Source organism: Myotis nattereri (assembly GCF_964212035.1).
Source record: "Myotis nattereri genome assembly, chromosome: 15".
Lineage (NCBI taxonomy): Eukaryota > Metazoa > Chordata > Mammalia > Chiroptera > Vespertilionidae > Myotis > Myotis nattereri.
In genome coordinates this window covers 13560335-13588163 of record NC_138090.1, presented here as the reverse complement: position 1 = coordinate 13588163, position 27829 = coordinate 13560335, and the positions used below count along the sequence as shown (strand labels likewise).

Genomic DNA, 27829 nt, shown 5'->3' with positions numbered 1-27829 from the left:
TCCTCCAGACATGATTTTACCTGAAACAATGACTCAGCCAGCCAGGCCAGGGGAAAGGCAAGAGCGAGACTGAACCTGTCAGCCCCACCGACAGGAAGGGACCACGGAAGCTGTAGATGGCTTGAAAAATTCACCTGTCCATCAGATGCTGGGTGATGCAGCTGTGTTCTCAGCCACTGCACCTGGAGAAACACTTGGGCATCAGGTCTTGGGAAAGATTTCTGGTCTGGAGGAAACTGAGAACCCCGCCATGCAGTGATGAGAGCTGGGCAGTAGGCAGAAAACTTCAGGAAGAATGTCACTTTCGTCAGAAAGGCAGCAATGGCTGGAAGCTCTGCAAGCTGTGACAGGGCCCCACCACCACATACACACACCAATACACGAACTCTCGCCACCCCCTTTCCTCAGTTAGGGCCAGGACCTCCCGGATGAGCTCTTCCTCGGGCCAGCTCCAAAACTCTCTGAGGTGGCAGGAGGCCATCTGACTCACCTCCAGCCTCCTGAGAGCCCTGTGAAAGCAGGAAGCTCCGGGGACCGGTGCAGTAGACAGAACCCTCGTCTGGGCTAGTTGTGGGTCCCTTCAGGCCTTCTCTCCCTCCTCTGTGAACGCCAGCCAGGCCTGAGATTTAGGTAAGGCCATCTATGTCATCAGTTGCTGCAGGCCTGGCTCTGAGCCCCCTTTGCAGAAGGCTCTCCTGTGGCCTCTGAGCCATGAGATGATACGGCTTCGTCCAGTCTAGGCCCCCTTGTTCCACATTAGAGGGAACAGAAGCCTTGGAGGAACGTCAGTTTGGAAAACTTTCTCCATTCCACACATCCCCTCCCCCCCAAACTCTTGTTCGATACTTTTTTTTTTAAATATATTTTTTCTTGATTTCAGAGAGGGAGAGGGAGAGGTAGAAACATCAATGATGAGAATCATCGATCAGCTGTCTCCTGCACACCCGCTACTCGGGATTGAGCCAGCAACCCAGACATGTGACCTTGACCAGACGCGAACTTGGGACCCTTTAGTCCACAGGCTGATGCTCTACCCACTGAGCCAAACCAGCTAGGGCTGATACGTCTTCTGTGCCTGTTCGCCACCCCATGACCAGGCTGGCCCTCAGCGACACGAGGACTGCCCTTGAGCAGCTCCAGTCTACAACTGAAGAAAGTTAGTTGCTGAAGTCAGCACAGGGTGCTGAGAAGACAGGGTCAGCACTTTGTCCTCAAATGCTAGGCTAAGGAGTTTGGACTTGATCCAGAGGGCGGTGAAGAGCCATGAAGAGTTCTGAGCAAGAGGGACACCTGGAAGGAACTACGTGCCGGACTGCAGGGGTTAGAGGTTCCCCAATCATCTGCACAAAGTCCAGTCTTCTTGCTGTGGTCTTTGGAAGACCTGCCACCCTCTCTAGCCTTACTCATCCCTCCCTCTCATGTTCTTAGCAAAATCATTTGTCCCCAAAATGTGATGAGCTAGGAGGAAGTCCTCAATCAAGATGGCTGGAATGGATGGATAAGTATTGTGGCCACCAGCCCAGAGAGGGGTTTGGGTGTCTAAGCGGCCTTAGTTTAAGGCGGGCATGGTGAGAACAGTGGCTGGAGCTTTCAGACCTGACTGGGTCCTCCACTCGTCCCAGATCTTAGGCACGTCACTCTGAGACCAGGTGGGCCTCACTGAGGTATGCTAAAGTGAGGTCATTTGTGGGCAAACATATTTAACCGAGATCTTTGTCAGACATCCTTAGACATGGAACATGTACTAGCCCCTACCTCCCTGCTCCCCTGGGAATCGCCCTCTCCCCAGTACTTCTCCTGGGCCCTCCAAGTCCCCACGCTCCAGCCTCTATCTTGGTAGCTGACCTCTACCCCTGCCTCTCCTCTATAGCCCAAAAATGAATCTGACCCCACCAGAGAAGGGGTTTCCCCAGGAAACCACAATGGTGGGCAGAGAGGCTGGAGGACAAAGCCCAACCCTACTGGGGAAGTGAATCTTCAGACTGAGTACCTGGCCCACAAGGGTCCTCCCGTAAGCTCTGACTGGCTCAGGATGCCTGGGGGTTGCGGGAAGGTCCATTGGGGCTTCACTGTCTGCCCTGTTCCAGTCAGGGTATAAGGAAAAGCGAATGGAGCACTTTTACGAAGACAGTTTTTGTGTAAGAAAAATCAGAAATTGTACCTAAAGCTTGATGGCTGAGACCAGACTAAGCCTCAGTCGCTCTCCTGGGTGGGGTCTCTTTTCTGGGAGCACTGGTTTGGGCAGTTGGTTAGGGCAGGTTCATCATAGTGAACCCATTAGCCACACAGTGCCCTATCAGCCAGCCTCAAGCAGGCAGAGAACAGCTGATTCCACTCTGAGAGGAGGGCCCTTGGCCCCAGAGAGGACTTGCCCAACATCAGACAGCCATGGACTCTGGAGGCGTAGTGTGGTAGTGCGGTATCCTTATCTGTGCACAGAAGAGCAATGCGGGTGCAGGGAGAGGCAGCCCCAGGACTGAGACTTCACGCGCCCAACCCCTGACTCAGGCTGGAAGGGTCAGGGGCTGCTGGCTGGCACAGGGACCTGACCCTGGGGAGATGGGAGGAGCATCTCCTTGGCCCAAAGGGGAATCTCCCTTCCCACAGAGCTTGGAAAGGGGGAGGAGACGCAGAGTGTTTACAGCTGAGGAAGCAGGAGTGGCACTAGGCAGGGACCTTTGGTCAGAAGGCCCCTCCCAGTAAGCGTGGGTGGCCTCACAAGGAGTTGAGTTGTGGTAGCCGTTTGTTTGCTTCTCACTGCCAGGAGGAAATTAAAGAGAATCTGCCACTTCCTTCCGGCCCAAACGGGATGGTGGGGGCGGAGGGCGGGGCAGTGGCGTGGGCGGGCAATCACAAGGGCCCAAAATTGTTGTCCTCAGCAGTCTCCAGTATCCTCTGCCCAGAGCAGGCACCTCATAGGTGTGAGCTCCAGACAGCTGGAGCTCAGACCCAGCATTCCCAATGTGCCTGAGCAGGTCCAGATAACGCTAACCGTTCCCAGCTTCCATATCTTCTTTCTTCAGGAAAGCCAACTGATGGCCATGGCCTCAGGTTTACCACCAGCAGAATGAATGGGCTTCTTGGGCCTTGCCTTCCTGGTTCAGTTCAAACCCATTGAGCACTAAAGGTGATTACCCTGCCCCCCACCTCCACCCAGACTCATACTTTTCAGGACGCTCCAGCTCTTCAGAGGGTGGAAGTAGAATAATTATGCCAGCTCATCCATTAGTCTGTGTGTGAAGATGCCCAAGGCTGAAGCAGCCAGCCGTGGGAAGGGGAGAAGGTGTCTTTATTGCACTGTACCAATGTCAGGTTAGGGAGGTGCCACCTGAAAAAGCCCGTTTTTAAAGAAAATACTGAGATCACTGGGAACTTGGCCCTGCTACTCAGATCTGTCAGGAGAGATGGGTACACTGGGCGCACCTGGGCCCATATTCCAGACTGATGGCCCAGGCTAACCCCTTAACATCTGTCAGGCAGGGGCAGCAAATTGTCCAATAGCATCTGGTTCATGCTCTGCACCACAGTCATCTTAGGGCCAGGCTCACTGACCAGGGCTGAGACAGTGATCACCAGCCTTCCAGGGGGCTCTCTCTCCCACTTCCCAAGGTTACCAAGGGCTTCTTGCACAGCTCTCCAGGCACTGCTGGTTCCTGAGCTCTGGGGCCCCCAGGGTCTTGGTCAGGTGCCTCCCTCTTACGCTTGTGCAAAGAGAGGCTCTCTTCACTCAGTCGACCCTCAGGGAGGCCCTGGCTCCGCAGACAGACGATGGCTGCAGCCTGCTCCGCCAGTTTCTTGGACTTGTCCCTGGGCAGATGAGGCATGGGGCATTAAGGCAGGTAGGCAGGCACACTGGTGGCAGGACTAGAGGCTGGGAGGCCTTACTCTCAATACCCTTGTCACAGATTCTGACTGAACTGAGGAAGGGGTCATAACACAGGGATGCCACTATCCAGGTACACCATCCCCCCAAACTTCCAGGCCAATGCTACAAGCAGGCCCTCCACCCCAAGCCTCATGCCCACTGATGGGGAAACTCACCACAAGGTGGACTGATACTTTTGCTCAGCCACAGTGACCACAGAGCAGAAGAGGCGATCCAGGGGGCGTTGAACCTGGTGCAAAGGGAGCAAAGAAAACAAGGATGGCTGCATGAGGGCAACAGGAACAGCCCTGGAGGCCCCCCCCCCCTGCAAGGTCACGTCGAAGGCAGAGAAAAGGAAGTCCTTCCCACCTCAGTCACATGAGAGCTACCTGTGCCACATGCTCCTCCCCAGCAGAAGTGTGCGGTGCACCTTCCAGGGAAGAAAGAGGGACACACAGACAATGACACCACAGCGTGTCAGGAGTTCTCTCGTGAACCTAAGCAAAGGGCCATCAGGGCCCTTAGCTGTGCGTGACTATGGAGTCTCCTCCTCCTGACATCTGGATGGGTCAGGTCTCCAAAATAAGTAGTTCACCAGATGGCAAAGGGGTAAGAGGAGACAAGGGCTGGGGCAAAGAAGATCCACCTGGCAGAGACCAGGTGATGTGGCAGGAGAGCTGAGTGGCGGGGGCAGGAGAGGGGGGAGTTCTCATGCTCTGAGCTGCTGAGGACTTGAGCAAGGGAATCAGAGCTCAGATTTGCTTTAGAAATGTTACTCTGGCAGAGGACACACGGTCCAGAAGGGACAAGCCTGGAGGTCAGAAGGCCAGTCCAGGAGAGACAGAGCCACCTAAACAAGATGGTTATAGGGACCAAAGGAATTAAACCAATACTGTCTCAAAATTTTCACCAAAGGGCCCCATGTCTGGGGCCCAATTCTGTGCCCCATTAGCTGAGGCCTGGTCCAAAAACATGTCTAACTTTCAGGTTTGAGCATCCTTCCTAAGCCAACTGGCCATTTCCAGAGACATCTCCCCTCCCTCAGCACCGCCACTGGACTAGCCCAGGCAGTCCTTTACTTAGGTCTCTAGTTCAGTTTTATGAGAAAAGCGAGAATTAGACAACAGGCCCACTGTCAAAAGGAAAGGCACTATCAGAGGCTGGCCCAACCACCAGTAACCACTCTGTGCCTACAGAGGGCACAGCCAGGCTCCAGCCAAGCAGCCTGGAGTCCAGGGTACAAGCTGTAGGTGTACCGGGGGTGATGGCCCCAGCTGTGGGAATGCTGTAGGGCTAGATGCAGAGCAGGCCGCAGCCAGGAACTCACCGTTTCATATACGGGTTGCGCCAACTTCTCCCTCCGGCACCATTCCAGCAGGCACATCTTGGGGGTGATCTGGGGTGAATATGCTCTCCTGAGGAAAGGAGGGGACGTAGTCAGGGCCCACCCACTATCACCAACTCATTTCTCGGCAGGGGCACTATTCAGTTCCCGGTAGGAGCTACAGGAACGGAGACATCGAGCTGCTGCCTTTAAGATTCTTGGATCACCTACCTTCGTGGCCTGGTGGTTGAGCATTAACCTGTGAACCAGGAGGTCACGGCTGGATTCCCGGTCAGGGCACATGCCCAGGTTGCGGGCTCGATCCCCAGTGGGGGCTGTGCAGGAGGCAGCCGATCAATGATTCTCTCACCATTGATGTTTCTCTCTCCCCCTCTCCCTTCCTCTCTGAAATCAATACAAATTTATTTTTAAAAAAATAAGACTCCTGTACCTATTCCTCTGACCTCCCATTTCTGTTCCACCAGCAACTTAGAGCCTGCATTCTGCCTAAAGGGAAGATGGGCTTCGGCATGCTTAGGGAATTGAGGTGGGAAGTGAACTCCCAGTCCTCTGAGCTCCAGCCTGGAAAATAGCCTTCAACGGCCAAGAAGGAAGGTCCGGTTTGCCTCTCAAGACAAGATCTGGGGAGAGTGGGTGGGAGTGGGGAACGCAGGTGGCCATACAAAGGTCTCAGGAATCTAGCTTAGTACACCCTAATTATGTCTGCTGAGTGTCACAATGACCCACTGCTGCTTATCCACAGTGGACTCTGGTTTTAGAGTCAGTCTGCACCACGGTCCAACTTCCTACCAGGAGCTCTCCATGGATATGACTGCCCAACAGCTGTCCCTACACCCCTCCTCCCAAGCTGTTGCCAGACAAAACTAGCTTCTGGCCTGGGCCTGGAAACCTGAGAAAGGCTTAGATACCAGATTGCAAAGGACAAGGATGAGGGACCCAATCAAAGCTGAATTACAGTCTGAGGCAGTAATTGGCCTGAAGCTATATCTGCCTAGAGAGGATGCCCTAGGGCTGGTGAGGGGCAGTGGGCATGGGAAGGACTTGCCAGATAAAGACAAGGGTCCCTCTGCTATTGGAGAGCTCCTTGTAGGCAGCTAGTTCCTCAGGGGCAGGGAAAAGCACAGGCTTTCAGGAACAGAAGGAGAGAAGTCCTCTCACCCGAGAGGTGGGGAGTGAGTCAGGGAAAAGGTGGAGTCCAGTGGCCCTTGGGACAACATGCACAACCTTGACAGCACTGCCTGGGCTTTCAGGGACTATCTTCTCCAAAACGCCTTCGTTGGGTGGCTAAAAATTGAGAACAAGTATCCAAACCAAAGAGAGCGGTGGTCCCCAAACTTGTCGCTAACCATGTACAACAGCCAGCTTGCCAGCCCGGGGAAGCCCAAAGGCACTGGCCCTGGCCTAAGCTTAGGCCAGCTGGAGACCTACCGGTCAAACTTGACAGCCATCTTAATGACACCGGAGGTATCTTCAGCCGGCTCCTCCGCCTCCTCTGCGGTCCTGGCCAGGAACTCGGCCCGCCGGGAGTCCAGTTCTCGTGTGGTCTCCTCATAGAAGGCACCAAGGCCAAAGGCCTCACTATATAAAGACAAGTCAAGCGGGGCAAACCCCTTAGTAAAGGCAGCATCCAGGGAACTAGTGCAGGAACCAGGGCCCCACCACTGAGAAATGCCACTCCATATCCACCAAAACACCTTCAGGACCTGGCCATCAGAAGACACCTGCTACCCACCTCTGGGGCCAGTCTGCACTGGTGGATGGACAGTGAATGTGGACCCCTGAGGGTGGCCTCTGGAGCTTTGTACCACTTTGTAGGCAGGGCTGGCTGGGAAAGTTTGTTAAGGTCACCTCCATCATCTGAGCCCAGGCAGGTCTCCCCAGCCAGCAGTGACTAAGCTGACCTACACAGATCAAGCGCCAGAGGCATGCAGAGCCTCATCTTCATGTGTGCCCACCGGGGGAAGAAATGGAGCATGGCCACTGAGTGGTTCCCCACTTCCTGCCCCGGCCACAAGCAGTTAGGCCTCACCTAAACTGAGGTACCACCCAGAGCAACAGTTACACTCTTGAAAAGTTTAGTCTTGAGCTCACAAGACGCCTGGGTCCAGCTGGTTAAGTTAGGTGGCACAGGGACAGAACCAACACCACCAGCCCAGGATGAGGAGGGTTTGGGCAAGGCTTTTTCTTCCAGGAAGCATCGTAAGGACAGGTGGACACTCACAAAGATGGCCGTCTGGGGGGTGAGAGAGGTTCCGAAAGGCTTCTCTGGAGGAGGCCGGATACAGACAGCCAACATGAGGGGGAGAAAGCATTCAGGTAGAAGAGCCAGTGCGAGCGAAGGTGTGGAGGTGGGAAGAGGAAATAGGGAGCTGTGGGAGCAGACACTAGGTCAGGCTGTGAGGGCCCCACATGTCACCGCCTGAGTCGAGGAGCAAGGGGTGGTCTCTCAAACGGCAGAGTGATGGAGTGTGGGCGCAGGCTCAGGCCAGGGCTCCGTTCTGCACCCCCAACTCTCCTGATAACTGGGACTTGGTGGCATTGCATGTGATTATAGACCTGTCACCAGGAAAGCCCCTTCCTCCCCAGGAATTCCCAAGCCCAGCCCCCGCATTCCTCCATCCTACTAGTGCCCTGGTATCCCAAACATTGCTGCTGAGACCAGCCCAGGCACGTAAAGTTCTAAAGCTTTCACAGTATCCCCTTCTGTGCGGCAAAGCTGCAGCACAACCCTGCTCCTGCACATCTGCCTCCAAAAGCGGTGTCCCTGGCTCCCTGGCAGAGTCAGCTTAGCGCTCAGGGTCAAGCCTGGGCAATGCCTGCAAGGACAGATGGACAGCCCTTTGCCCCTCTCACCAAATTTCCCGGGCAGACTGGGCGGCATGGAGCAACTTTCCCTGGGGTGACTCCAGCTGTTCTCGCAGCATCTGGCACAAGCAGTGCTTGGTGTTGGTGTAGTGGTTGTCATACTGCACGGCCTGGAAGAAGAACCAACATGAGCCCACCTGCTGCCCCCGAGGCGGAAGTGTGCTTGCAGCCAAGGTAGTGGGACCTCATTAGAGCCACCTCCATCCTGGCCATCTAACCTTGCGGTTAGTGGTACAAAGCTCAAGGGTCACGGCCAAAGCCCCCAATCAGGAGCACTCCCTACTGGACAGCCTGCCTGAGGTCCAGATGTGCAGGGAGCCCCTCTTGCTTCAGCCACCATAGTTAACCACAGAGGACCTGCTGCCAGGCATCATCTAGGACAGGGTGGAAGAACAAGACATTCTGGTGTGGCAGGAAGAGCCCAGGACAGGGTGGGATTCTTCTATTCCTTATAACCATGGTAGGTACCTTCCCTGCCCATATCTTAAATGGCCTGTCTCCAATTTCCTCTGCATGAGTGAAGTACAGCACCATCTACTCAGCATGTGCACGTGTGTTACTTGTCACTTCACGGAGCTATACAAGCATGAGGTGCAGCTGTTAGCACTACTTCATAAACTGGTAAGTGCAGGGTCTGGGAGGTAAGACAACTGACTGCCCAGGATACCAGTAGAAGCCTGCCTAGCTGGGGCCAGCCAGAGAGCGTGCGTGAAGGGTGCCCCAGTCCTCCAGAACCCCTCAACTCCTTGCCCCCTACGCTTTTCTAATAGCACAAGGCCTACGTCTTCTGTGCCAGGACTCGCTCAGGACAAAGCATGGATATGTGGGTAAGCCCCAGCCGGCCCTGAGTCAGCTTACTTGGGACAGAAAACTGACTGGACCAGGAACAGCCCTGCCTATGCTTGAAAGCCGCTCCCTTTCTTCGGGAAAACAAACATTCTTTGTTTTGTTTTTTAACCTCACCCAAGAGCATGCTTAGAGAAAGGAAGGGAGAGAAAAAGAGACAAAAAAAGAACAACATTGATGTGAGAGAGAAACATCAATCAGCTGCCTTCCATATGTGTCCTGATGGGGGATCGAACCGGCAATGTTTCCGTGCACAGGACGATGCTCCAACCAACTGAGCCACTCCGGCCGGGCAGCACAAAAACACTCTTGAAGATCTGCCACAGGTCAGGCTGAGCAGGAATGATAGAAGCACCTTTCACCCAGTGAGCAAGCTCAGCACAACTGAACATGTCTTCTCTATTACAGACTTGCCAGAAGAGCTAGACAGCTGACCTGGGCTGAAGCAAGCCCCCTGTGCCTCTGGCTGACCCACGCCACTGGAGAGGGAGCAATGCAGGGTGATCCTGAGAGGAAGGAAGGAGGCCCAATTTGGTCACCAACTGGCCTAACAGGACACCCAGAACCAAGGGAAGGACAGCTGCAGCATCGAGCGAGGGAGGCTCTAGGACAGAGGCTGCCCAGCTCTGGACACGGGCCTCAGGGACACCTATCATCCCCAGCCCGGGGGAGACCCCCAAGCCATGACAGCCACAGCTGCCCAGGGATGAAGCGGACAGAGGCAGTCTTAGGATCTGAGAAGCTCCTGACCTTCCAGGAGGGTGTGAGCCCCAGGACGGAAGAGGAAGGGGGAAGTCTGCTCTGGGGGACAACGCAGGCCCAGCTCGCGGAAGAATGTGAGGCCATTCACTGCCTCCACCTGCAGACACGCACGGCTGACCATGGAGTCCCACAGAGTTCCAGTTGTGCCAAAGGGACAGGGTAAGTGATTTTTTTGTCAAGAAAATTCCTTTACAGGGAAATGCCCTTGGCACTGCCATCAAGCTCCCAGTGAGAAGAAAAGGCTATAGCCTGAGGAGAGGGTTAGCAATGGGTCATTCGCTAAGTTAGGGGTTAAAGCATTCTGAGAATTCGCAAGAGAAGAGTTGTGAGTGACTCTGACTGACGACAAGGTGAGACATCTCTATGAGATAATCAGTCCTCAACAACAGCAGCTACAATGGCTCCTCCTGGCTGTGGCTACTCTGTGCCAACCCATTGGCATGGTTCTCTACAGTGACACGGACCCACTTGTCACTGTGCAGGCACGTGTATGTGTGGGGGTGGAAAACGAGGAAAAGGTGGTGTTTGGGGCCCCAAAAGCATCCTGGATCCAGAGGTCCCTGATGTGACCCCACACCGTGGAAGCTTTAGAAGGAGGTAATTAGGGGGACACCTCCCTGGCACTCCCCAGCTGCATGACCAGAACTGAAAAGAAAAGGAGAGGGACAACAGGGGCTGCTGGCAGGAATGGGGCAGAGAGGGAGAAATGTTTGCCTCAAAAAAGTGCAGAGACGTACGTATCGGATGTACTTCTGCATGACCTCCTCCAGGGGCCGCAGACCCTCCTTGAGGAAGATGGATGGGTTCCACATGGCAGCTCGGGCCACCATCACTGAAGAGGCTGCTGTAGCTTGTCGAAAGTCCTCGATGTCCACATAATCTTGGATGTGGTCGTGAGATCCTCCACTGAAAGGCAACGGGGGTTGTTAGGGGGAGGAGGTGAGGGGGTCACCATCTTTGTCCCAGCATTTTCAGAAAAAGGCAACTCCCAGGTCTGTCTCCCATTAGCTGTGTGCTCAGCTGTGAGCACCTGTGGAGCCTGGAGATTCACACTCACACACACACACTGTGGGGTCAGAAGCACTAACTGAGATAATACAGGAAAGCAGCCCAAACCGTGCCTGGCACTTAACAGGTATCCCTGAGATTTTACCTTCCTTCCACTTCATCCTAAACAGTGGCTAAAGCCAGCCCAATCTCATACAAGTGGACACTGAGATTACAGGAACCCCCACCCCCCAGGCTGGGGCACCTATATGCCCATTAAGGGCTGGGTCAAAACCCTAGAGCTCAACCTTCTGGCCCTTTAAATACAGTTCCTCATGTTGTGACCCAACCGTAACATTATTTTCGTTGCTACTTCCTAACTGTAATGTTGCCACTGTTATGAATCGTAATGTAAATATCTGATATGCAGGATGGTCTTAGGCGACCCCTGTGAAAGGGTTGTTCGACCGCCAAAGGGGTCGCGACCCACAGGTTGAGAACTGCTGCCAGAGAGAGAGAGAGAGAGAGAGAGAGAGAGAGAGAGAGAGAGAGAGAGAGAAATGCAGTGATGATTGTGAGAGGAAGGAAGGAGGCCCAGTTGGGTTGCAATTTCCCTTCCTGCCACCGTGCAGCCCCAAGGGCCCCCTTGTAAACTGCTGTCTTCATCTGTTCCATTAGGAGCCAGGCAGCAGCCTCAGTCCAGAAACAGCATCGTGTGTTTGGGGGGCGGGGGGAGGAGGGGAGGGGGGAGAGGCAGTTAGAGGGTCCAGTGTCTTGAGTAGCCCTACCCTTTCCAGACCCCTAAAACTCCTTGGCCTGGGAAAGGCTGGGCCTGGCTACCAACCCCACCCTCAGCTCTCTCCCTCCATCCAGCAGGCAGGCATGCCTTTTGTCAGGGCTTCAGGGCTTTGGAACTTCCCTGTTCCCATCCTGCCATCAGGCTCCGTGCCATCCTAAGGTGCAGGGCTGCTCTGGACTCCCCTCTGGCCTACACAGGAGCAAATGGACAGTGTCTGACTACTAAGTCTTTGGGCGGGCCACTGGTACCTCTCACCTGCCAGCCTAGGTTCCAGGTCCTGGAGCTGCCCAGATTGCTCGCTTGGACTTTGGACTGTGATTGGCCTTACGAACCTTGAGCCATTCAGGGTGGGCAAGAGTAGGTTTACAGTTATTTGTATGGAAAATAATACAATAATTAATATATAATACAAGAATAAACTCTTTGTTTCATGGACTCACAACTGGAACCCTCTTTTGCCCACCCCTGGACAGCTCTATGTGCTCTGACTTGGGCCGCCTCACCCTACATCCTGCACTCCTAACTCTGGTGTGACATCACCTTCCCCTGGGCCTGCTTCGGTGGCCACCTCCTTGCTCTCCCTGTCCCTTGAATACTCCTGCCCTCAACCCATCCATCAGAATGCCGAGCCCCTGCCTACTGCACACCTACATCAGCCACTCGCCAGAAGCCAAGAGACATGACAGGCACTTGTCTGACTCGTTACCAACTTCATTTTTCATACCACCCTTTTTTCTTCTCCCTTAAGGTGAGTTTTTAATGCTGTCTCCTTCCATTTTTATATGCCAGATCAAATCCCCTTGGAGTGAGGTGGGGCATGAAGACGTCAATGATGAGGAAGGGAGGCTTACTTGGCTATGACAGGAATGGAGAGGGTTTCAGCAATGGCTTTGATGGTTTCACAGCTGACAGGGTGTTGAGGTCGCTCCTCCCGCTTCCTTGGAGATAAACAAAAATGACGGGCTGAGGGCTGAGTGCCAAAGGTCATGTCACAGTTCACACAGGGTTACATTAGTCAAACCCTACTGTCCTCCCTACTAAACCTCAGGAAGGTCATGTGGCCATCACGGATAGGGGTCCAGGCTGCAGTGGATGGCTCTCCATGACCTCTGCTGTGAGGGGCAGGAGCAGCACAACTCTCTGCTGAGAAGGCAAGTCCAGCTCTTGGAGGCCTACAGGTGAGGCATAGCTGCAGGGGGCTGATGCAGAAGGCTGATGTGGGTGGCCTGACTACCAAGGTCACTCTGCCTTTCCCTGGCTTCCTCTCACCTTGGCCAAAGATGAGGGACAGTGCCATAAGGATGCTACCCCCAGTGAACTGGTCCTGCCCTCCCCAAAGGACTAGGAACAGCTGCTGCTGCTCAGACTGGCCACTCCCACACAGCTGCCTGTGCTGAAGCCAAGTTGCACAGCTGATCCTGGGGAGAGGCACCTGGCACAGGGTAGACCCAGCAGCCAGGGCAGACCATGGCTGTCACGAACCACAGGGGAGGCAGCACCACAACTGAGGCCCCTCCTTCCAAGGTCAAGTGCCAAAAGTTCTTGTGGATGAGATGAGACTTACAGATGCTGAGGTGAGCCCTGACCTGAGCTGTGCTCAGCAACAAGAAAGATGGTTGAGCCCCAACCGGTTTGGCTCAGTGGATAGAGCGTCAGCCTGCGGACTGAAGGGTCCCAGGTTCGATTCCGGTCAAGGGCATGTACCTGGGTTGCGGGCACATCCCCAGTAGGGGACGTGCAAGAGGCAGCTGAATCGATGTTTCTAATCAATGTTTCTAATTCTGTATCCCTCTCCCTCTCCCTTCCTCTCTGTAAAAAATCAATAAAATATATTGGGGGGAAAAAAAAAAAAAGATGGGTGACCAGATAGCTCTTACCCAGGTCTTGCCTGGGTGTGTCCCCTCTGCTACACTCCTCAACAAAAAGGTCAGGGGCCACAGGGCCTCAGAAAGCCCAGTTCAACCCAGCCTCTGCCTTCACCTTCCCACTCCCAGCAGCCAATGCTAGCCATCCTTAACAGCTTTGATGGCCAGAGTCCCTTCTTAAGGGTGCTGAAATCTCTCTTCCTAGTGTTTCCAACTACTGGTAGAAAGGAGCCTTATAAAGCAGAAATATCTTAATTTTCAAATGAGGAGTATGGTACTCTGATAGGTTAAATGATTTGTCTAAGGCTACACAGCCAACAAGCAGCAAAGCACGCAGTCTGGCCCGGCTGGGGTAGCTCAATGGTTGAGCGTCACCCATGAACCAGGAGCTCAAGGTTAGATTCTCGATCAGGGCACATGCCCGGGTTGGGGGTTCAATCCCCAGTAGAAGGCGTGCAGGAGACAGCCAATCAATGATTCTCTGTCATCGCTGATGTTTCTATCCCTCTCTCCCTCCTCCTCCTTCCTCTCTCTGAAATCAATAAAAACATTTTTTTTAAAAAAAAGAAAGAAAGAAAATTAAACCAGGCAGTCTGAGCCAGAGCCTATTGCCTCAGGGTATATGAGGGGTATGGCCTTTCACCTCCCCCTACTGGCTTCCATCAATATAGCTCTGCTTTTCTATTTTATATGTTGGAGTTCTGGGTCCCATTTTCTGAAAATGCTATAAGAGGCACAACCAGCAAAAAATGGGCTATTCCCTCAAGACCCCTGAACCCAAAAGGAACATCACTCAGGGAAGAGAGGTCACTGTGGCCAAAGTCTACTGACCTGGGATTCTGTATGAAAGCACAGCCTGGACATAGGAAACAAGTTTGACTGGGAAACCCAGGGTAGCCTTCAGCACCACCTCAGCTCTCAGCAGAATGTGCATCAGCTACAGACACAAGGACTGTTTCAAGCAGTCACTGTGTCAGCTGGCAGTCCAACAGGGGCAGACAAAAGAGGCAGTGCCTTTGAAAGAACAGCAATTGCTCAACATAGTGGAAAGAAGATGAGATTCAGAGTCAGAGTTCTAATTCCACCACTTCCTGGCTGCATGATGCAGTTTTGAGCAAATCATTCCATCTCTACCATTTACACATCCTGAGGGTAAGGGCACTTCTCCTTCCTCCTCCTCTCTCTGTCTCTAAAGCTCAGTGAAGTGCCTACCACCAGTAGATGATCAATGAATGAAACAAAGGAAAATGTAAGCCCATAGAGAGTTTGACCACCACCAGGATGTCAAAGAGCGAGGCAGAGGTAGGCTGCATACGTAGAAGAGAACTTAGCTGTCACATAGCTGAGGACCTTCCTAGAAGTCAGTCACTAGAAAGGCAACCACTCACCTCCCGTGAACTGCGATGGCGGCAATGCCAGTCCTCTCTATCCGCTTCACAAGGTTCAGGGTATCTTCCAGCTGAGGAAGAGGACCGCACAGGGAGGTTACTGAAGCCACAGAGGGAGCAGCTGCCAGCTCCTAAAGTGGGCTCAGCTCTAGGCCCTCCTCCAAACCTAACTCAGCTCCTCAAAAATTACTGACACCCCAAATAGACATCCCCCCCAAAAAAAATAGACATTCCGATGTAACACACCATCCTTACCGATGGCAGGATGCGAATCTTGCAGGTCACAGGTCTGCTTGTCCCTTTAACAAGAGTGCTGAGGATCTGCAGAGAAAACACAAGCGCATCTGCCCCCTCTGGAACAAATAACCACAACGGCTTATCCTAATTACTTCTGCTACAGACCTGTGTATCCCAGTGGCATGGACACGTCTGTGTCCACATGAATGTCTGTTGCGCACATACATGTAAGCTCCATGAAGGAAGGAGTCCACCTTCTTTCTATGCTAGCCGCGGGCCTGGCATAGTGGTGTATATATATTTGGTAAATGACTGGATGAATGATGGACCTGCATGTATGCCTGTGTAGATTACAGTGATCCTTTGCGAGGGCAAACATCTGAGAGCTTAAGATCCCACCTCATATTTCCTGAATGCGTTTATAGGGGTAGGGCTGGGAATATGTGTTTTTAAAGCTCTGCCCAACACACTCCCTCCTCAATATGATTCTGAGGCCTAGCCCTGGTTGAGAACACGTGGCTCACAGCTTCTTTCCTGCTTGAAGGCAATGCTCCCTTAGAGCTGTTCTGCAGAGTGAGGGAGCAGGAAGGCTTTACAGGTCTTGGGCCCTGTTCTCACGTACCCCGCTCTTTGGGGGAATCAGGTATACAGGAATGAAACTGACAAAGGAAAAGACAACATAGTCAACATATATTTTTTAAATATATATGTGCATATATATTTTTCTTATTGATTTCAGAGAGGAAGGGAGAGGGAGAGAGAGAGAGAGAAACATCAATGAGAGAGAATCATTGATCGGCTGCCTCGAGCCCACAACCCGGGCTTATGCCCTTGGCCAGAACTGAACCCGGGACGCTTCAGTCCACAGGCTGATGCTCTATCCACTGAGCTAAACTGGCTAGGGCAATAGTCAACATATTAAACGGTGTTTCTTCTGCACAGTAATTGTAAAGAACTTCAAAGAAAGACCAAGAAAATCATATAGGAAAGTGTCAGGGACGTAGCAAGACCAGACGCCATGCGAGTCAGAAATCAAGAGAGATGGAGGTGACACTGCTTGTCTGTGGCACTGCTATCTTAGTCCCACACCAGAAATTTCAGGTCAGGCAAGCTGGAGGGAAGGCGGTCCCAAGAGCCCTCTTCAATAACTGGGTTGCCTTCAGGCAGAACAGAGGGGACAAGCAGGCAGCTGCTGCCAGTCTTGGTTCGAAACAGATGAGGGCAGCAGAGAGCCAAGCTGCAGGAACCAGGGGAGGCCTCTTTCTCAGGGACAGGATGAGGCAGGACCCTCAGAAGACATCAGATTAAGAGGTAGCTAGGCTGACAGGCAGGACTGACAATGGGTAAGACAAGGCCTGCTGGCCCAGGTAAAACTGCCAGGGAATGACGGGAAAGAACAGGGCCTCATGTGCTACCCAAGGAGACAGACTGGGTCCGAGGTCCTGTTTTGCAGAGCTTCCTTTTGGTGTATTTTATCCAAGTGGCTCTAAGCACTTTCTTTAGTATTTATTTCATGTCCATGTTCAGGACCAGGAAAGAAATCGGTAACCAAAAGCCCTAGCCACTTGCAAGGTCCACACTGAGAGGAAAGGGCAGCTAGTCTGTCTTCTGGCCAGGCTCCAGCATGAAACTCTCCTCGACCAAGCTCTCCCAGATCCCAGGGGTGCCCGTCTCTGTGATGTGAACATCTGTGGGGAGAAGAACCTGCGACAGACCCATATGTGAGCAGATTGCAGCACATCTACTCAAAGGCGGGCTCGTCTTACCAGAGCCACAGGGTGACTCAGGAAAAACTCCCTTGGTTGTTGGGAAGAACGGGAGAGCTTAGACTTGGGAATCAGTGAGAACTAAGTTCAAGTCCTGGCCCAGTTGTTAGCTATGGCCCAAGTGCTGTGTGCACAGAGGGGACGCCCTGGGCAGTAGGGGAGAGGGGTCAGGGAATCCTGAGCAGGGGTGAGAGAGAGGATATTATGGAATTAAGGTCTAAAAACAGGTTCTTAATCCAGGGAGAATACACCAGAGTTACCTGGGAAGCTTTGTCGAAAGACTGATATCCCCTCACTACCCCTATCCAGCCCAGGGGTAGATAGAATTCTCAACCGTTAGCATCCTATCTATTTCTAAATTTTTCATCACTTCAAACAAGTATCCTTATTTTGAAAAAACTTCTGCCGGTGGCCCTGAGATGTTCCCACAAGTGGACTCATGGGCCAAAACATCCAGCCTGGGAGGACCCACAAAGCTCGCACCCATGTCGCCCAGTTTGCCAGCAGTCTGAGCCTGAATCTACTCCCGCACACTATTCCCAGGTCATTTGGCTTTACTGTGGAAGCCTGGAACCTCCCCTCCATGAGGCAAACCCATCCACCAGTCCGCCCTGACCCATCCGACTACCTGTCAAACACAGAAGGAGCGGATTGAACTGAGCTTCAGAGGTGGGGTGTCACTCTGCTGCCTCACATGTGGCCTGTACCCAAAGAGGGGCAGTGCAGAGGACAGAGCCAACAGCAAGAGGGGAGGCGCCGGGAGGCGGGAGGATAATGAAAATGCCTGTGTGCACATGTTGTGAAGCAAACTCCGCCTACTCCCCTAAGCACGGTGATGAGTTTGACATCCACACGTCCACTCCATCCTGCAGAGATGTGTCTGACAGGAGGCTCCTAAGTCCAGGTGTCCACTGACTTGTGGCTACACACTTATAAGCTACCCCCTACACGTTTAACCTAAGATGCCATTGAGAGGGGGCACTGATGCTGGGGTACAGGTCACAAGACCATGGCTCTCGACTTAGCTCTGCCTTCTTATTTGCTACTCTAGAGGCCCAGTGCACAGATTCTTGCACCGGTGGGGTCCCTTGGCCTGGCCTGTGGAGATCAGGCCGAAACCAGATCTCCGACATCCCCCGAGGGGTCCCAGTTTGTGAGAGGGCAGTTCTTGGGTGACTCACCCCAGAATCGGGCTCCCTTCTCTCTGGGTCCGGGGTGCGGGTGAAGCAGATTCAGGGCCAACAGTTCCCCAGCAGCAACCTAACCCATGGCTGATTCCACAAGGAAGCGGGCTCCCTCCTCTACTGGTCGGAGCATCTGGCCCCTGGTGGTCATTGCGCATCATAGCTACCAGGCGAACCGTCTAAATATATATAGATGATCTTGAGCAAATTGGTTTTCTCTCTATGCTTTAGTTTTCTTATTCTTGGTCAAATGGAGATAACAAGTGCCTTCCCTGTCTACTTCAAGGGATTTGGAGAACAAATGAAATAAATGCTGGAATACACTTTGGAAATTAGTCTACAAACAGTAAGGATACACTATAGGCACATTATAGGTATATTATATGTATCTGTCTGCACATGGGAAAAATGAAAAGGTAGCTCATAAACACGCTGGCCTTCCTATTCCTAGAGACAATGGGGCTGGAAGAATACACAGGGGTGGGCTGCTGAAGTTTTTATTGGTGATGCTTTATCCCAAGTCACGATAGCCTATGGGAAACACTAGGAGGCTTAAAGCCCAGACAGGGAAGTGGGGATGGAGAATAAGAAGTTAAAGGAGCTAAGAGGAACAACAAGAAGAGAACTGGTGGACTGAGAGAGGAAAGAAAAAGGTATATGCGGTGTGGCAGAAAATGTCACCTCCACCTGCCCTGGCAGCTGGCATTACTGGGTGGCAAACACCAAGCTGTCCCCAGAGCCTCATAAACCTGGCCACCAGACTCAATGAGGGAAGGGGATCTGAGAAGACTAATTTCAACTTGCCTCGTATGAGCCCGACCTGGCCTGTTTTCAAAGGCTGGTGGTGGCCTCTATCAATATTCCGGGGACCCACCTACCCCCACAGCCACTGAGCCTGTCCACAAGCCACAGGTAGCCTGGCCTGTGCTCTCATGATCTTCTCAGAAGGGAGAAACGCAATACAGAGGAGGCTGTAAGTGAGTCCTTAGCCCCCCACCAACCCCCGGCTCTCAGCTGGCATGTCCCTAGCCCTGGGCTTTTAAGGAACTCCAGGGCTGATGTAGGCTGGCTCAAGGGGTTCCTGAACTTGGCTGCATGTCAGCATCACTGGGAAGCCTTTTACACATTTTCCAGACCCCGGGTGGAGTGATTGATTCACTAAATCTGGGGGAAGGGCGGGGGAACTGTTCCATGTTCAAGGACCTCTGCTTTCACTCATGCAGGACTTACCTTCTCGATCTTGTCAGGATCCGATAACAGAGCAGCTCCCATTCCTCCCTAAGGAAAAGCACACAGAGGGGCTTCTTACAGTCCGAGGAGAGCGGCCCCTCCCCCTGACATGGCAACATGGTGTGGCAACGGGCACCCCAGCCTTTGCCTCCAGGGACCAAGCTCCACTGGCGGCCAGTCCTTTTCCTAAGCAGGTAGGAAAGCAGCAGCATCCATGCCCACAAGACCAGGGACCAGAGTCTGATGAATTCGAATACACATCACCCTGACCCCTTAACAAAAGCCACGGATGTATCTGAAATGGGTGCCACAAAAATAATGTTTCAGGACTGTCTACTGCCTACCCAGGGTCTCAGCATCTTAATAAATGAAACCCCACCATTGTCAAGCCCTTAAAAAAAAAAAAAAAAAGAATCATTCTTCCTTTGAAATGAGAGTAAATGCCCCCCTTCTTCCCATCCTACCATCACTTGCTTTGGTACCACCACTGCCAGCAAAGCCATTCAGAGACATGCAATCGGCACACATTGTCCAGGCCCTTCTCCTCTGCCAGCAACAATGGCCAAGCACCCAGACCAATGTCAAACTCTAACAAAGCCCCAGCCAACGGACACCAACAAGCCGTGGAGCCATGCAAATCCTCACATTAACAACAGCGGGTGTCTCCGGATGGTGGGATTACTGCTGATTTTCCTGCTCCTTTTTTTTGTGTGTTTTTTTTTTTTTTGGGGGGGGGGGACTTTTCTGTTATCCAAGTTCTGGAAAATGGCATGATTTACTTTAATAATGGGGACTGGGGGGGTGGCATTAAAATCTGAATCCATTAAAAGTGAGGTGAAGGGGAGAAAAACAAATTCAAAAATTCAATAAATATGTGCTGCCAGTATACAGAAGGCACACTAACAAACGCTCACAGTCAGTGATTACATGTTTTAAAGGACGACAGATTGGAATCAGAGAGAACACTGGCCCACCACAGACTCGGCCAGCCTGAGCTTGCATGTCAGAGAAAAATGAGAAGGCCAGAAGGGGACTAGCCCTGCCCTACCTTGGCCACAGCCACAAAACTTAAAGGCTTTAAGGCAGCCCTGGTCACAGCCGGGCCCCATCTGTTCTTCAGCTCACACACAATTCAGCCCTTCCTTGTGGAATCACAGGCCCTAAAATGCAGTCTCACTGCCCCTTCCACAACAATGGCTTTCTTTGGCATTTCCTTCCTTCCTTCCTTTCTATTTAACTTATTTGCTTTTTGAATAGGTAACACATTAAACATTTTCAAGATTCAAAAGGGTAAAATGTAAGAACTCTCCCTCCCTGAGGAATAGAAAACTTCTTAATTTATACTTTTGATATGGCTTCAATTTTGGAACCATCAGAAGAGAGCAAATATTCAGGTGGTACGTACTGGTATAGCATATTGCTAATTAGCTGTTCTGACTGGTCAGTGCCAATGCTGTGTTAACTGTTAATTATTTTGACTAGCACCCTGTAATGGTTTTTTTAAAAAAATATGTTTTTATTGATTTCACAGACAGGAAGGGAGAGGGAGATAGAAATATCAATGATGAGAGAGATTCTGCAAACCGGGCATGTGCCCTGACCAGGAATCAAACCATAACCTCCTGGTTCATGGGTCAACACTCAACAACTAAACCACACCAGCCCAGCCAATGGGAATTTAATCCCTGTACAAAACCAAATAAAAAGTTAGTTTCCTTCCCTAGGAGAAATGAATGTTACTAGTTTCTTGTGTGTCTTTCCAAATATATTCTATGAAAAGTAAATATATATAAACTAGAGGCCCGGTGCACAAAATTCATGCACTGGGAGAAGGGGGTCCCTCAGCCTGGCCTGCGCCCTCTCATAGTCCGGGAGCCCTCGGGGGATATCCAACTGACAGCTTGGGCCCGCTCCCTGCAGGACATCCTTAGCGCTGCCACAGAGGCGGGAGAGGCTCCTGCCACCACCACTGTGCTCGCCAGCCATGAGCCCAGCTCAGGGCTTCTGGCTGAGTGGTGCACTGACCACCAGGGGACAGCTCCTGGGTTGAGCGTCTGCCCCCTGGTGGTCAGTGCACATCATTGCGACAGGTCGTTCTGCCAGTCGGTCTATTTGCATGTTAGCCTTTTATTATATAAGAAGATATTCATTCCCCATCCCCCATATATAAATGGTGGCACATCTCATACAATTCTGCCCTTTGCTTTTTTTCACTCCACAATCTCAAGGAGATTATCCCAATAATTTCAACTCTGCTCCTTACACAACTGACAAAAACAAAGAAATAATTTGAAGACAGCACAACAGAGTCCAAAGTTTTCAATTCCCCATAGACAATTTCAAATCTTCATAACTGCGTGAAGCAGTGGTCTACAAGGGACCCTACAAGGGTCTACAAGGGACCCTACAAGGGTCCCAAGGGCCTCTCCCTCGGGCAGTCTCCAGCCTCCTGGCCTAAGGGAAAACAGAGTGGCCGACTCTGGCAGTGGGCCAGGGGGACAGCTCTCTGTTGACACTACAGACCCTGACCACACACCCTGCAGTAAGGTTCCCAGAGGCAGCCCTGCAGGAGTCCCTCTGGTGTCTCTCACATACCCACCCCCAAGGTGTCCTTGTTATCTGCTCCAAACATGCTTTTCCTCTAGCAGTCTTGGTGGCATGGAAGACCAACCATCCTCCTGGCTGTCGGTCTTTCCTCCCTCTACCCCCACCACACACTCCACTTCCGCACACTCAGTCCAACATTTGCCAGCCAAGTCCTATCAAGTTCTGCTCCAGTGGGGCATCGCTTCTCTGTCTCTCCTGTGGACCCATGGGTCTCTCCTGTGGACCCATGTCATTCATCTCCTGTATCTATGTCCCCACCTCTAGCCTCTTTCCACATCAATCCACAAGACACATGGCTCCCAGTATTTCTACTCACATAATCTATTTGGAAAAACACAACTAAGTTTCTGATCGCATGCCTTTCTGTTCACAAAAGGCCAGAGATATTGAAAATCCAAGGCCAACTACTCTTGTCCCAACCAAAATTTTTAATCCTGTGCTCCTGTTTCCTCTTCATTGCCTACTCTTCAACTCTCTGGTCAAATTGAGATTCTCTGCCTCTTCCTCATGTTGGTAGCTAAGTCGCTGCTGTGCCACTCCTTCTGCCTGCAGGGTCCCAAACCTCCTTACCACGTTTTCCTATAAAATCTCAAGTTTAAGCGTTGCCCTTCCGTTCCTTTCTGAGCTATACTAGCACTCTGGTCTGATCTTCTGATATAACAATGGGGACACATGTACTGCATCCTCTATTTTTTAAAAAATGTATGTCTTGCCTGGTGGTGTGACTCAGTAGTTTGAGCATCGACCCATGAACCAGGTCACAGTTCGATTCCAGGTCAGGGCATGTGCCTCGGTTGTGGGCTTGATCCCCACTAGGGGGTGTGCAGAAGGCAGCTGATCAATGATTCTCTTTCATCATTAATGTTTCTATCCCTCTCTCCCTCTCCTTTCCTCTCTTTGAAATCAATAAAAACATACTTAAAAAATATATATAGAAGATATATATAATATATCTTGGTGGTGTTCTATATCTATATATATATATATATGTATATATATATATATATATATATATATATCTTGGTGTTATTCATGAAAAGACAAAGCCCTGTTCATATTATTTTTCTTTCAACACATATTACTTAAAACAAATGGGCATAAGTGCTCTGTGTGTATGTGTGTATTTATGTGTATATATATATCTAGATGTATGTGTATATAACATTTTTCCTGAATCATTTGAGGGTAAAGTTAAATATATCATAGCCCTTGTCCCCTAAATATTTTGCTGCATATTTGATAAGAATAGGGATATTATTACAAAACAGAAGAGTTGTTAACTATATAAATTTATATATATATATTTTGTTGCTGTTGTTGTTAATCCTCACCCGAGGATATTTTTCCATTGATTTAGTTATTTATTTTTTTAGGAAGAGTGGAAGAGGGAGGGCAAGACAGACAGAAACATCAATGTGAGAGAAACACATCGATTGGTTGCCTTCCCCACCCCCGCACCCCAACCAAGGCCACGGCCTGGGCCGAGGAGCCTGCAATCAAGGTATGTGCCCTTGACCAGAATTGAACCCAGGACCCTTGGTCCACAGACCGATGCTCTATCCAGTGAGCCAAACTGGCTAGGGCTATATAAATTTATATTGATACAGTATTTTCAGCTAATCTGTCGTGGTCTATATTCCAATTTTGCCCATTGATCTAATAATATCCTCTTGAGCATTTTCCCACCTAGTACAAGATCTAGTCCAGAGTCAGGTACTGTACTTAGTTGTCATGTTTCATTAGTCCTCTTTAATCTGCACCCAATATTTGGGAAGAGCATAAAGAACTCAGCTTACCTTGGTGGAATATTCTTTTGGACAGCCCATGTTAACGTCAATACCAGCCACATCGTTTTCCCTGGAAAAACATGAAGGAGAAAAGGTAGTAAATATCCAACCCAAGGAAAGAAGGTAGTCCAAGGCATGGGTCTGTGCTCATGAGTCCCTTGTCATGTCCCTGGCACTGAAACACACCAACCCTCGGTGTCAGAAGCTGAAAAATCCTCTCTCTAAAATGTGCAACCGCCTCCCTGAAGCAGAGCTCAAGGGGCATGGCATAAAGTGGTCACACTGGTACAAAGAGCTAGTCGCAGAGGACTCTGCTACTTCGGAGTTATATCAGGCAACAAATACTCAGTGACAGTGTCACAGAGTTCCAGTTCTGACTGGGGTGATGAAAGCCACGGGCCATGCACAAAGGTGACATGAGTGTAAGAGCTCTTGCCTAGAGCACCGATTCTGGTGGAAGTTACAGGACTGCCTTTGTTGGCTGGGTCATGCAATTGGCTAACTCCAAACAGTTCTCAGGTGTAGAAAGGACCCTTACCTCATCTTCTGGTATGTACACAGTTAACAGGCTGTGATCCAGCAGCAATTACTGTATGAGTTCCTTCTCACCCTCAGTGTAATTAATAACAATAGCTAATACTTACTAAGCACTCACAATGTGCTACATGCTGCAAAGCATGTGTGTGCATGATCTCATTCTCCCATCTAGAATGCCTTTCCCTAGAATGTCAGAGGTGGGTAACAGTATTGGTCTCATTTCTCAGCAAGGTTACCTAAGGTCACACAGTTAGCAAGTAGCAAAGCCAGAATTCCAATCCAGGCCCATCTAACTCATTAACTCACAGTCTCCTGCCTTTGTTAATTTAGGAAGCAATAAGTCTAACCTACACTTCACGAGATGTAAAACCTCAGGGCTCATAGTCATAAGAGTCCTTGGAAAGGGAGCCTCATGAATAAAAACTGAAGAGCAGGCACCCACTCGGAGGTTATTTGGGATCTAGGCACAGTTGGTACACAGGAATCCAGGAGCAGCCCTCAGATGCCACAAGCAGAGAAGGAAACTAGACAGGACACAGGAGATAGTGCACTAGAAGGTAGAAAGCTAGTCACCTCCAACATCACCAGGAACAGTGAGGCCTCACAAGAGAGCAAAAGATAGTTCCAAAGAGGGAAGAACTTACACAAGTCTGGCCACAGCAAGGGCTCGCTCTGCATCTGAAGTCCCCTGGGAACACAAATGGCTGTGTCAACCACCACCCTGACACAGGCACACAAGCACAGGCAAACACATCCATGCACACACATATCAACAAGTGCAGTCCAGCCGGGGTCTCTTAAACAACCAGTCCACTACACTAGCTCACTGTCAAAGGCCAAAAGGGGGCCTAGAGGGCCTAGAAAATGTCATCAGTCTATGATTACTTTCAAATGTACAAAATAATTGAAAAAATTTATAGTGAACAATCATATACTCACCACTTAGATTCTATAAGTACTATTTTGCTATATTTGCTTTTTCATATGTTTACTCATTGTCGTCAATTTTTCAAAAATCTAACTCAGGAGCTATTCTAAAAAATCACCAAGAAATGCCCAAAGTGAGAGAAGAGAGCTACAGAGTCATCACAACCCTACCATAAATAGTAACTAAACATAAATCTAATTTCTTCCTATGAGAAATATATACAGACTTCACAAAAACAAAACTAATGGTAGGGATTAAAAATATATGTCATGCCAAACAAATAATTCCTATAATTAAGGACATTAAATCTGAGACCGGAGACACGTAACAAACTGCTGTACTAGCTTGATTTCCATAAACTATCTCCAACAGTGTAATCATTCATGAGCAGATCTTTGAAAAATGTCCAAGAGGGGTCTTCGGGAAGCCGCCACGGTGCACTGAACCCCAGGCATCTAACACTGGCCCGGCTCAGGGCATGAGATGGCACATTTGGGTGATGGGTGGGGTCTGGGATCTCGTACCATCTGAAAGACGACCCTGCTCTGTTCTCTTTGGCAGGTGCGAAATACTACTCGGTCATCGGGGGCGACAAAGTCCACTGTGCTGAGCACTTCTGCAAGAAAACACAAACACACAGGCCCGCCCACTGAAGAAGCAAGTTCAACCTAGCCTCATCCCTGCAAGAAAACACAGCAAACATCTCAGCTTAAAGGGAAAAGGGGGCGTTAGAAGTACATCATTCTGAAAAGAAATCAGTATGCACAAGGGAGACTTCTGAGGGGCTAATGATGTTCTATTTTCTGACCCGGGTGATGGCTAGTTAGATGGTTGGTTGTTTGTTTTACAGTTATTTGTTAAACTGCATGCCTGTGTTTTCTGAACTTTCTCTGTATGGCTGTGACATTTTGCAATTTTAAAACACTGAAAAAATAATGTGCATATATAGCACCTTGTCAGAGCTTCAGGTTTTAACCCAATTTTCTCAGAAGATGTCACTCTGAAAAGTCAACAAAGTTGCTATTTCTTAGTTACTTATCAGGTGCCAGATACTGTGAGTGGAGATTTACTATATTACAGTCAATCCCTATTTTTTTGCAGTTGTCTATTTGCAAATACACCTGTTCATTAAGATTTATTTGTAATCCCAAAATCAATACTCATGGCTTTTCCGCTGTCGTTCTCAGACATTCATAGAACTACAGAAAATTCAGTCACCCGATGTTCATGTTCTCGGTTGAGGTCAAACAAGGCCACTCTGCCTTTTCTTTTTTTAACTGTTGTTGTTTGCTTTAAATATGTTTTTATTGATTTTAGAGAGAGGAAGGGAAAGGGATAGAGAGATGGAAACATCGATCAGCTGCCTCATGCATGCTTCCTACTGGGGACCGAGCCCGCAATCCGGGCATGTGCCCTGACTGGGAATTCAAATGGTGACCTCTTGGTTCATGGGTTGACGCTCAACCACTGAACCACACCAGCTGGGCCACTATGCTTTCTTGTTTCAGCTCTATTACTGTAAACAAGTGTCTTTATGGTGGTATATTTAATGCCACATTTTTGCCGGCAATCTCATCGTTTTAAATGGCCCCAAGCATAGAGAAAGGCTGTGATGTGCCTTACAGAGAAAACACGTGTCAGATAAGCTTTGTTCAGACATGCTATAGTGCTGTTGGCTGTGAGTTCAATGTTAATGGATCAGCAGAATATATTAAATTATGTGTTTTTAAACAGAAGCACACATAAAACAAGATTATGTATTGATCTGTTAATGAAAACGTGTTCCCAGAGGTTTGCAGGAACCTAAACCTATACAGATATACCTCGGAGATATGAGAGCTTCAGTTCCAGACCACCACAAAAAGTAAGTATCTCAATAAGGCAAGTCACAAATTTTTTGGTTTCCCAGTGCATAAGAAAGTTATGTTTATACTATAGTCTACTGAGTATACAATAGCATTATATCTAAAAAAATGTAGATACCTTAATTTAAAAATATTTTGTTGCGCCCTAGCCGGTTTGGCTCAGTGGATTGAGGGTCAGCCTGAAGGGTCAGACTGAAGGGTCCCGGGTTCAATTCCGGTCAAGGGCACATGACCAGGGTTGCGAGTTCGATCCCCAGTAGGGGGTGTGCAGGAGGCAGCCGATCTCTCTCATCATTCATGTTTCTCTCTCTTCCTCTCCCTTCCTCTCTGAGATAAATAAAATATATTAAAAATAAATAAATAAAAATATTTTAAAAAATATATTTTGTTGCTAAAAAAACGCTAACCATCATCTGAAGTTGTTGGGGAAAATGGCACCAATAGACTTACTGGATGCAGGGTTGCCACAAACATTCATTTGTAAAAAAAACACACAATATCTGTAAAAGTCAATAAAATGAGGTATGCCTATATTTCCCCTAGGAGCAATGGTACGGTATTCACAAATTTGGTGTTTACAGCAACTTCGCAGAACATAACACCTGCAAATAATACTCTCATATGATCTTCATAACAAAGCTCTACAACAGGTATTACCATTAACTAGCTTTCTTTTTTGCTTTCTCATAATTAGCTTTCAAAGGTGACTAACAGCATATGGAAGAGATCCAATGTGGCAGATGGGAGAATATGCCTACCTCATGCATTTATTTTGAGAAATAAGTGAGATCTTTAATGCAAACAATGCACTTCTAGAAATAGAAGCTATTATTATCCTCCCAGCACTGAACAGATGAGAAGATTAAAAAGGTGGGGTAAAGGCAGTGACATGTTGGGAGAGGTAATCAATACAATCTCCAGCAGCAGAGACAGCTCACCACTGACAGTAAGAAGTCTGAGAGAAGA

The 27829-nt window shown here is 50.0% G+C and overlaps 1 protein-coding gene across 7 annotated transcripts in view; it reads right to left on the bottom strand.

Annotated features, from left to right (window-relative positions):
• Nucleotides 1-3271: 3271 nt before the first annotated feature.
• DUS2 (dihydrouridine synthase 2) overlaps nucleotides 3272-27829 on the bottom strand; it is a 31824-nt gene continuing 7266 nt past the window's right edge. For 3 of the 7 annotated variants that reach the window (XM_081107610.1, XM_081107613.1, XM_081107611.1), the window contains 13 exons: nucleotides 25523-25614; nucleotides 24715-24758; nucleotides 23543-23603; nucleotides 19140-19187; nucleotides 14978-15043; nucleotides 14723-14793; nucleotides 12321-12407; nucleotides 10421-10589; nucleotides 8064-8185; nucleotides 6639-6788; nucleotides 5193-5280; nucleotides 4042-4115; nucleotides 3272-3807 (listed from right to left, as the gene is read on the bottom strand). In XM_081107610.1, the coding sequence (XP_080963736.1) occupies nucleotides 3570-3807; nucleotides 4042-4115; nucleotides 5193-5280; nucleotides 6639-6788; nucleotides 8064-8185; nucleotides 10421-10589; nucleotides 12321-12407; nucleotides 14723-14793; nucleotides 14978-15043; nucleotides 19140-19187; nucleotides 23543-23603; nucleotides 24715-24758; nucleotides 25523-25614 (1310 nt within the window). In that variant the 3' untranslated portion in view covers nucleotides 3272-3569. The remainder of the gene's footprint in view (nucleotides 3808-4041; nucleotides 4116-5192; nucleotides 5281-6638; nucleotides 6789-8063; nucleotides 8186-10420; nucleotides 10590-12320; nucleotides 12408-14722; nucleotides 14794-14977; nucleotides 15044-19139; nucleotides 19188-23542; nucleotides 23604-24714; nucleotides 24759-25522; nucleotides 25615-27829) is intronic. The other 4 variants (XM_081107614.1, XM_081107615.1, XM_081107612.1 and 1 more) reach the window with 2 other exon arrangements.